General features: G+C 32.3%; 1 protein-coding gene across 1 annotated transcript; it reads left to right on the forward strand.

Annotated features, from left to right (window-relative positions):
* The first annotated feature begins 470 nt into the window (after positions 1 to 470).
* Positions 471 to 7,297, forward strand: LOC144562729 (aldehyde dehydrogenase family 2 member C4-like). Its single transcript, XM_078311975.1, has 10 exons — positions 471 to 670; positions 3,533 to 3,675; positions 4,702 to 4,844; positions 4,940 to 5,180; positions 5,411 to 5,497; positions 5,622 to 5,795; positions 5,987 to 6,124; positions 6,215 to 6,352; positions 6,456 to 6,517; positions 6,899 to 7,297. The coding sequence occupies exons 1-10, from the start codon at positions 562 to 564 to the stop codon at positions 7,170 to 7,172; spliced, it is 1,509 nt and encodes a 502-aa protein (XP_078168101.1). The 5' UTR covers positions 471 to 561; the 3' UTR covers positions 7,173 to 7,297.
* The last annotated feature ends 3,618 nt before the right edge of the window (positions 7,298 to 10,915 follow it).

Genomic DNA, 10,915 nt, shown 5'->3' on the forward strand with positions numbered 1-10,915 from the left:
TAAATTAATAAAAATTTACAGACTAAACCGCTATCTTTTACTAAAAAAGAAATATCGCGATCACTGTCTTTTTCTTTATATATATATAAAAAAAAATGGTGATCACAGTTTAATAAGACAATATTATCATATGGCATAGGGGTGTTTTGCAACTTTATTTACAATTTAGAGACAATTTAGGGGTGTTTTTGCAAACATTTCTCCCAAATGAAATGACAAATCCCTATCACGCACCTCCATGAATTCAGATCCATGAAGTAACTCAATTCTTGAGTTTTATATCAAGACCGTCCGATTCGAATCCGTAGTAATCTATTTCAAAGTGGAGCGCACACATCCCGAGCAACGAATTCGAATCGGACGGTCTGATTCAAAATCCTAAATTTGGATTACTTTAGGGCACCGGACCAGTACATCCATCGTGTTCATATGCAGTACTAAAATGTGGTTAGAAGTTCCACCACAAACGGAACCAAGAGCGGTTTCTCTATTTCTCACTTCGCTACTCCCTTCACCTCTCTCTCTCTCGCTCGCTCGCTCTCTCTCTCTCTCTAGTTGGACATGGGAAGCGAGACGAATGGGAAAATGGCGGAGGGATTTGAGATACCTGAAATCAACATCAAGTTCACCCAGCTATTCATCAATGGTCACTTCGTGGATGCATTATCTGGTTCCATTCTCTCTCTCTCTCCAATTTATTACAATCTTTTTATTCTCAGCTTTCTGTTTCATACAAGTTCTCTATGAATTGCGTAATATTACAAGGGAACAACTGCTGGCAGTTAAGCTCAATTTGTTTTTTTTTTATACTGGAATTAATTGAACTAAAAATTCAAACGGCCTCTTACAATTTAGTAAAACATTTTCTTAATTTTTTATTTGAACATTTTAATCTTCTAGGAGATTTTTGTTGCAATTGTACTGTATTTGATGAAATTTCAGTTAAAAAATTGTTTTTTTTTTTAATTTACTTCCTAAAGAAACAAAAATTGGCTTGTTCCCCAAGGAATAAAGTTCAATGCTCTTTCCTCTTTCTTTTATTTAATTCAAGTAACTTGCAGATTCTTCTGTGCTCTCCTAATAATTACTCAGTGGTACCTTTATTCTGGCACAGCAAATCTTTGAAAAATTAAATTTGAAAGCAGAAATAGTAGCAGACAGTAACTTTTGTGCATCTTTAAACCACCCAAAAATAGTTGGCGAACCCATTTTATAAAATTTTACGAGCACTAGTTTAGAATACTGAGAACCTTTAATTCGTGAATCGAGAATGCAGCCATATATCCCAGTAATCTGATATTAAAAAAAAAAAAAAAACATTACTGACCTCTGTTTTGCAGCTTATCATATTTTACAACTTTTCATCGATCAATACGTCACTCATATTATAATAGATTAGGTTGAAATTTTGAATATTTCATCAAGAGCATGTTCGTTTTAAATCCAGACAGTGGGAACTGGGAAATGATGGAATTTGTTAAATCGGATTTTTTTTTTTTTCAAATCTAGGCGGTCTATAAAATAAAATAAAATAAAATGAGGGTTTGACTTCTAGGGGTGCAAACGGATCGAATAATGGTAAAACCATATCCGTATCCGTTTTTATTTTTTGAATATGGATACGGAACATATATTAGACGGATGCATATACGAATTGGATATTAAATAGATAATATCCGATCTGTTTGCACCCCTAAAAGTATCTCATCTGATAACTCTCTACTTAAGAAATTGATGGCAAAAAAATTCTTTGCTTATTTTGCTTCCACGTAAAAATGGCGTGCCTGTCTCATTTCTGATCTTTCGGTCTTTTATAAGTTTATGTTCTATATTTTCTTTTCTTTTACAATTTTATTCTACAATGTTGGATATGGTAAATTATTTATTTACTATCACTTGCAATTTTTCTTTTCACAATTTTTTTTATCTTTGTAAATTTTATTATATATTAATTATTCGACTTTAGATTATTAAAATTAATCAGAAACTTATTAATAATTATTAATTTTAAAATAGTATTGATAGCAAACAATTTAGAAAGCAATAATAAAATTTCCCATGAATAACTTATTTGATGATGCAACTTATTAATTTCATCACATTCTCATAACCATTTCAGTACATACATACACATATGGATTTCAGTATATTAATTTGTGAATTTTCATACTCGTAAAATCTCATCTCGTGTAATTCCGTGACAACTGAATATGCCCTAAATGTATCTTTCCTTTATTTTATTTTTCTTGAAGTCAGTTAAAAGTATTTTATCATGTTGTCATAGACTCTTTTATTATTATATTATATATTATTATTAATCTGAGTTAATGGTTTATTTTATTTTTCTGGTACTTTTTTTAAAACTAAAATCTCATTAATTACAGTTGTACATTGGCGCACACACAGACATCTCATTTGTTTGGTTTGTACACAACAGCACTAAAATTAGATAACTTTAAAGAGTCAGGACCTTTGGTGAGTGATTGCCCCAATCATTTTATTTTTGTGGATTTGAGTAGGATCCAAACCGATAGAGTATGTTTGCGGTCCATAGCTTGAATAAGATAAAACAGAACTGTTTATTTATAGAAATAATATAAAAAATGTAATTTATTAGATGGATTGGTTGGTTTTTTCAAAAGGAACCCGTTCCAGTAATCGGTTCTTTCTATTGAATGGAAAAAATAAACCAATCCATCCAATAGACTAAATTTTGTATACTATTTCTATAAATAAAAATTCTGAAGATAAAATTTCTTATATGGACTGCTACCTTTGTCCTTATTTACATACAATACATGTGAGTTGGTGCGTTCTCCCTTTCGTTGAAAAATTCTGTAGCTAATCTGTTCGAGTCAAAATTTGAGACATTTTAATCGGCAGAGAGCTTATTAAATATTTTATGAATATGGATGCACTATTGTAAAAAGGATAATACCTAGTTGTGCAGTGATGATTCTGTTTTGTTTTTGTTTTTGTTTTTGTTTGTTTTTGTTTTTTTTAATTAAACATCTCCATTGTACATAATTCTAGAGAAATATTGTAGAGGAATCTTACTGTAGCACGCCCCTCTGTTGTCCTCGTGATGGTATGGTATCATTGGCTAACATGGACAAAAAGCTTATGAGGTCATGAGGGTTTAAATATTTGTGGGCTACACTTATTTTATTTATCTACACAAATTTTTGATGGTATGGGTAACAAGTATCAGCAAATAGTTGTAAGTTTGTAGTCTTGCAAGAATTGATAGAAAATTTGTGGGCCTTTCATGGTGTCATATTTCTCATTGACCAGTTCCATAATTTGAGTAGGTAACTGATTGCTGTAAAATATTATATTTTATATCATTAAGTTTTATTCAAATTATTCATATCGTCCCTACTATGTGGAGCAAAGATGTTTTTTGTCCGGTTATAGATTTCAAATTATTCATATCCAACCTTTTTTTTTTAGTACAAACTATATAGTTTTACTTTTAATTTTCAGGTCCTTTGTTATATTAGGGATTAATTGTCAACTTGTCCTATGACAGGGAAGACATTCGAGACGAGGGACCCACGCACAGGTGAGGTGGTTGCCAGAGTGGCGGAAGGAGGTAAGGATGATGTGAACCTAGCAGTGAAGGCAGCTCGCGAGGCCTTCGATCATGGCCCGTGGCCCCGCATGTCAGGATATGTATGTCTCTATTGCTTAAACATTCATTTTTTTCATATACACATTCACATTCTTCTATTTCTTCCTCTGGATTTAACTTTGAAGTCAATTTTGTGTCTGCATTATGGACTCATATCTCCGTTTTTAATGTCTAAACAGTCGATCCGAACCGCAACATAATCTTCATACAAAAATGTACTTGCAATCCAGATTTTATATTATTTTTTTTTGCTTTTTTTTTTACTATTTTTTAAATAGGTAGAAATATCAATTGATTTGAAAATTCTGGACCATCCAAAAGTAGTGGTTGTCTATCTATCTTAAAATCTAGTACAAAAATCTAAAAGTAGTGTTCAACAGTTTGGATCGACTGTTTTAACTTTAAAAATAGAGATATGGATCTATAGTATGGGTTGATCCTTAATATGCATATTACCATAGCCTCACTCTAAACAAAAAAAATGGACTGTACCTTGGTCTTGTTTTGAGCCGTTATCTGAGGCCTGTGCTTAAGAAGTTAAAAGAAAACCCAAATATAAAAAAGTTCAATTTAATAAATGGGCTTGCCCAAAGTAACAGAGTCGGATTGTAACTTGAGTGAGGCTATGGTACTATGCATAGTGCAGATTGGTCCGTACTACAAATCAATAATTTTCGTTTTCAAAGTAACCGTTCAAACTTCAATATGATTTTAATATGAAAATGTACTTGCACGTAGAAACTCACTAATTTTGAATGGTCAAGAATTATTAGATCAAGTGATTTCTATGTATAATAAAATAGTAAAAAATTCTAAAAACTGTAAAATTTAAACTACAAATACATTGTCATATGGAGATCATATTAAACGGTTCAGATCGATAGTTTGGACTTTGAAAATGAAGATATTGATCTATTATGCATAGTACCGTAGCCTCACTCTTGTAACTTTGTATCAGTATATATCAGGACTATTTCTGTTTCTTCTCTTTTTCCAAAACAATTATCCCCCTTGAACAATGCTAGAATTGGTCTGATAACACGGAACATGTTATATTTTCTGAACAGGAGAGAGGGAGAATAATGATGAAATTTGCCGACCTGGTGGATCAGCACACAGAAGATGTAGCAATACTTGACACCATAAATGCCGGAAAACTGTTCAAGATCGGTAAATTAGTAGACATCCCCAGTGCCTCCCACCTTCTCAGGTACAGTTAAAAAAATTCTATTCCAATAAATTCTGAGAAAAAAAGAATATCCCTTTTGCAAAGAAAAACATAAATACTATGTAATTGTATGACAGGTACTATGCGGGAGCGGCTGACAAGATCCATGGGGAAACCCTGAAACTCTCAAGGGAATTGCAAGGGTACACTTTAAAGGAGCCTATTGGAGTTGTGGGGCACATCATACCATGGAATTATCCAACCACCATGTTCTTTTTCAAGATTAGCCCGGCCTTGGCTGCCGGTTGCACCATGGTTGTCAAGCCGGCCGAACAAAGCCCCCTTTCAGCCCTGTATTATGCTCACTTGGCTAAGCAGGTGTGTGCATTATATATATAGTTTTTTTAATATTGATTGTTACATTTATACATGTCAACTATATTTTTCATGTAGCACATCTGCGACCAGAGTCCTTGAACTAGTTTAATAAATTCCGGTTCTGTATGTACAATGTTTTATTATATTTATATGCAAACATTTATTATTTCCTATGATGTTAGTTTACATGTGTAATTGATTGTTGGATGAATTTATTTTGAAAAAATTAGGCAGGTATACCTGATGGAGTGCTGAATGTTGTCACTGGTGGCCCCACTGCTGGTGCAGCTGTTGCTTCCCATATGGACATTGACAAGGTTTCTCCTCTTGGTTACCTTTTATTGTTTGGAGAAAATGTTTATGCCATACTGAGAATACAAGAAATGGAGCAAAGCATCCTTATATGAATAAATTGAAATCATTTGCCGAATATGATGGTAGGTGAGCTTCACTGGCTCGACAGAGGTTGGCCGGCTTGTCATGGAGGCAGCCGCGAAGAGCAACTTGAAATCAGTTTCTCTTGAATTAGGCGGTAAATCGCCTCTGCTTATATTTGACGATGCTGATGTGGACATGGCTGTTAATCTTGCCCAATTTGCCATTTTCACGAATAAGGTTCGTTTTGTCATCCTTTTTCTGATTAACTTCTGTGCCTACTGTTAAAAAAGAGCTCCTCATCTGTTAATGACTTAAAATAAGTCATGATTTAAACTGTTAAAAGAAAAAAAGTACACAGATAAAAAATGCCATTAATTGCAGAAACAAATATTATAGATCAAATACTAAAACTACTTCTCATGACTCAGGGGGAGATCTGTGTAGCTGGGTCCCGCGTGTATGTGCAAGAAGGAATATATGATCAATTTGTCAAGAAGGCAGCAGAGGCAGCAAAGAATTGGTCGGTTGGAGACCCGTTCAATCCAAATATTCATCAAGGCCCTCAGGTTGATTGTATTCCTCATAATTGTTACAAAAATTTCACCTTTTTCTGTCAATTTTTATTGAATCTTTGTATTTCTATTTGTTGAACAAAGGTTGACAAGGCACAGTTTGAGAAGGTACTGAAGTACATTGAAATTGGTAAGAAAGAGGGGGCCACAGTACTTACTGGAGGAAATGCTTGCGGAGATAAAGGTTACTATATTGAACCTACAATTTTTACCGATGTCAAGGTGAATATGTCGTTTTCCTTTCCTCAATTTGAAGACAATTTATCAAGAGAAATAAATTGCAAATTACTGGTTTTACATTTATCAAGTTTCTGATTCTTTTCAGGATGACATGAAAATTGTGCAAGAAGAGATATTCGGACCTGTCATGTCACTTATGAAATTCAAGTATGCCTTCCTTGTTTGATTTCTGTATTTATACTGCACATATTATGATGATATTGTTAATTTGTTATTCATGTATCACTAAGTGTTCACTGGTACAAGTTCAAATATTGATTAGAGCAGTACCATGCCCCCTTCCCCCTACCCAGACATACACATTACATTAAACTTCTTTGTACAGCACCATATTACATTCTAAGTATGTTGAAATCTGAAAGCAAAATGACAAAAAGAAGAAGACAAAAGTTAATAACCCCTATTGGCATTAGGTAGGTACCAGTATTGTATCAATATCCAGCACATACAATCTACCCTAGATACAATATAACATTGAACTACAACCTTACCTGAATTATCTTTTGTTTCTTGTATATTTTGAAATAGGACAATTGAAGAGGCAATAGAAAAGGCAAACAATACAAAGTATGGTCTTGCAGCAGGAATTGTGACAAAGGACCTGAACATAACAAATCGGGTCTCTAGATCGATCCGGGCAGGTGTGATTTGGGTCAATTGCTACTTTGGATTTGATGCCGATTGCCCCTTTGGTGGGTTCAAAATGAGTGGGTTTGGCAAGGATATGGGGCTAGATGCCCTTGACAAGTACCTCCATTCCAAGTCTGTTGTCACCCCAATTTACAACTCCCCTTGGTTGTAAATTTGTCTTTACACCAACATCATGCTGAAAAAAAAAAAAAAAAATAGAACTATAATTGGATTCATGGATTTGTTTCAGATGTGTATTTAAGGAGGTTAAGGGGATGGAATTTAGTTTTGGGCTTTTATTAGTTGACGGCCTTTTTTGTGTGCGTCTTATGTTAAATTAGAAGAGCCAGAATAAAATAATACTACAAAAAAAAAAAAAAAGACATGGCTAAGCACATGTATTGATAATTTTATTTACAATCATAGATGTACGATAATTTTATAAATAAAAAGATTTGTTTTAATGAAATTATGTTGGTAAAAATTATAATTGCTATTCGATCATCCATTTAATAAATTAATTTTTGAAATATATATATATTATCAAAACATTAGTTTAATCATGTCATAGTGTTATATTGTTCATTAAAAAATATATATATATGTGCAATTTAATAAATTATTAATATGAATATGCAATTTAATAAATCAATTTAAGAACATAGAGTACATTTGTTGTGATAGTGATTAGGTGATTGTCTACCTAACTAGGAAATAGAAAAAAAAAATTCTAAAGAATATAAAACCTGATCTTTAAGTATTTCATATGAAGATCATATTTATCAGTTTGAATTGACTGTTTAAACTTTAAAAACAAATATACAAATCCATAGTGCATAGTCCAAATTACCATAACCTCACTGTATTAAAAAAAACATAGGTAGAAGCATATATACGATAGGAATTGATTTCGACTGTCTGATTTAAAATGAACGGCTCAACTTGCCTAAAATATAGTCCACTGAAATCCATAAGAAAGAACGTGTGTTTAGTATATAAAAATTTGGACACTCATTATAGACTTGATCTAATGATTGTTATTTGATGAAAACAAAATTCAGACAATATTATTGTTCAAATAATATATGCACCAGATATGTGCGACAATTAAGAATAAATATGAAACTTTTACTTTCTCATTCTATTTAGGTGCTACATTTAAATTTTCAATAGCCTCCCAATCCGTAGAATTTTTTTTATAAACCATAATTAATTAAATTAATTTTAGCAAAGCAGCATGATTACTTTTTTTTTTACAAAAACCATAAGGACCGAATCTCCAATTCAGTCTCCACATTTTACTTTTTTTCCTGGACCGAATTGGGGATTCGGTCTCCCTTTATTTTGAAACAGAGGCTATCCCTGACAGAAACAGCTTGTTCCTGGCAGAAACAGGGTGTTCGAGAAAAGCCGAAACATAATCACAGAAATACATAGTGTTCGAGAAAAGCCGAAACAGAGGAAAATGTGGAGACCGAATTGGGGATTTGGTTCTTATGATTTTTTGTAAAAAAAAAATAATCATAGTGCTTTGCTAAAATTAATTTAATTAATTATGGTTTATAAAAAAAATCCAATCCGTATTATAAAATTTGTTAAAAATAATGTGAATCTAAGCTTCAATATCTTTAAGATTTGCTAAATTAAAATGTAATACATTGTAGCTTGGAATTCTTTTGACGTAACCAATGAAGATTGTCAACTTTCAAACTTCATGAACTTTTGCTTATACAAACGAAATGACATAAAATTCATATACTAATTATAAATGTGGCGTGTTTTCTTTTTTTAAACTTGGAAACAAAAAGAAAGTGAGAGACAAAGTAAAGATACATACTTAAATTGCTGCTTGTTGCCCTGAACATTGAACAAGCAATTGATGCGGTTTCTCCAACTACCAAAAACAATTCTAGTGATATTTCTCGAGTCAGAAAAAGGTTCTAAGATTGTGGCAATTTAAAGATTGAGAGCATTACTTCACAGTCTTTGCAAAGATTTAAAAAAAATATATATATTTGTCGAATCATTTATCTTGTTTGTGTTGATCTAACATGATACACTACTATATTTCTTAATTTGAGGGCATTTAAGGCAATTCGTCTTCATCAAGGCCTATTGGTTGGTGAAAACAAAAGAACATCGGACATAAAAATTCCTGTTCAAGAGAATTGGAGAACTTTTCAAAACAAAAATGCAAGAGGATAATATCGCCTAAGCAGATCAAATCTGTGCGGTTGTGCCTACAAGTAGGGCTGGCAAAAAAATTCGTAGCTTGTAATTCGATTCGAGTTTGATTCGGGTTTGATTGGAGTTAATTCGATTTGAAATTAGTTCAAACTGAAACGAACCAAATTAAGTTCGGTTCGAAATTAATTCAAACCAAATTCAAACTAGTTCTGGTTCGATTGAAATGAGTTCGCGAACTTTTATGGTTCAAATCTCATAATAACATCGGTCGTTCATTTACCTGATAAAATTAGAAATCAAGATAGAGAATTATAATTTAACCTAGCCGACGCTCCCTGGCTCTGAAAACACTCAATTCTTGTACTATTACTTGTTTTATTGCATATTTCAGTTCTTGTACTTAATCTTCTTTTTACGATTATTTGTTGTGATGTATTTTTTCATGAATAATTTTTCAACTTAAAAACACTCATTTCATACTTTGATGTCACACTGAAGTTCTTTTTTTAGTACTGTAATGGCAATTATTAGAGTTAATGTAGTAGCTATCAGTTTTGCACTTGTTTATGCTCAGTTGGCAGAATTATAGCAGCTAACAACTAATAAACTAGCTCATAATCTATTAGTGTGAATTTGCGAAAGGTAAAAGAAAGCTGTGTGAATTGTTCCGTGAGAATAAAATTAATGTATAAATTACCGGTATAATTAGGACTGCTAAAAAAAATTTAGTTTGTAATTCAATTTGAAACAAATCAAATCTATTTCGGTTCGAATCTTATTCAAATTAAATTCAAATTAGAGTAGGTTGGATTCAGTTTGATTCATTGCCACCCCTACCTACAAGGCTACAATTCTATAAATGGGCCTATTAGTGAAACAATATCGCTGTTTGAAAACAAGATTTGCAACATTGCAACATAGCCACCATTGAGTCACAAATTACATTTAGCTTTATATATATATTGATTCCAGTTTACAAATTGAGGAGGGTTCTAATGCATCCAAATGCACCCTATCCTTTTTCTCCATTTTCAAAGTCCGAATAGTCAATCCGAACCGTTAGATGCGATCTACATATTAAGATGTGCCTGGAGACCAAATTTTTCATTTTTTTAATATTTATTAAGCCACTTTGAAAAATCGCTGATCCAATGGTCCAGAAAATGTAAAATCAGCGATTTTTAAAGTGGCTTAATAAATAGTAAAAAATTTCCAAAAAATGTAAAATTTGGTCTCCAGGCACATCTTAATATGTATATCGCATCTAACGGTTCGGATTGACTATTCGGACTTTGAAAACGGAGAAAAAGGATTTGAAAGATAGAGTGCATTTGGGTGCACAAAATTTTTGATGCATTTGAACCCTCCTCTTACAAATTACACTAAAATTGAAGTATTGTTCGGAACTAACCCTCCTCTTACAAATTACAATAAAATTGAAGTATTGTTCGGAACTTTTCTATTCAATCATAAAAAAATGTCTACCTTCCATCGATCGGTGCGTTTTGTCACACTTAAGAGCTAATACAGACAAGAACAAATTGGCATTTTCAAATGGAACAAATTTTGTTGACAGTTGGTACCAACGAAATGGCACAACAATGGCGCATTATTAATGAGAGTTATTAGATGTAATTTATATAATTCTGAATATATCTGCATACAAAGTTAAAATAAAATTTAGAAGTACTTGGAACATGAAAAATTTAATGTCTAAAACTTGAATGT

The sequence above is a fragment of the Carex rostrata genome, chromosome 12, assembly GCF_964058835.1.
Source record: "Carex rostrata chromosome 12, lpCarRost1.2, whole genome shotgun sequence".
Classification (NCBI taxonomy): Eukaryota; Viridiplantae; Streptophyta; class Magnoliopsida; order Poales; family Cyperaceae; genus Carex; species Carex rostrata.

Coding starts and splice junctions, on each gene's coding strand:
- LOC144562729 (XM_078311975.1), top strand. CDS start 562: ATGGGAAGCGAGACGAATGGGAAAATGGCGGAGGGATTTGAGATACCT. Junction 5,796..5,986: donor TTGCCATTTTCACGAATAAG/GTTCGTTTTGTC, acceptor CTCATGACTCAG/GGGGAGATCTGTGTAGCTGG. Junction 6,353..6,455: donor CAATTTTTACCGATGTCAAG/GTGAATATGTCG, acceptor GATTCTTTTCAG/GATGACATGAAAATTGTGCA.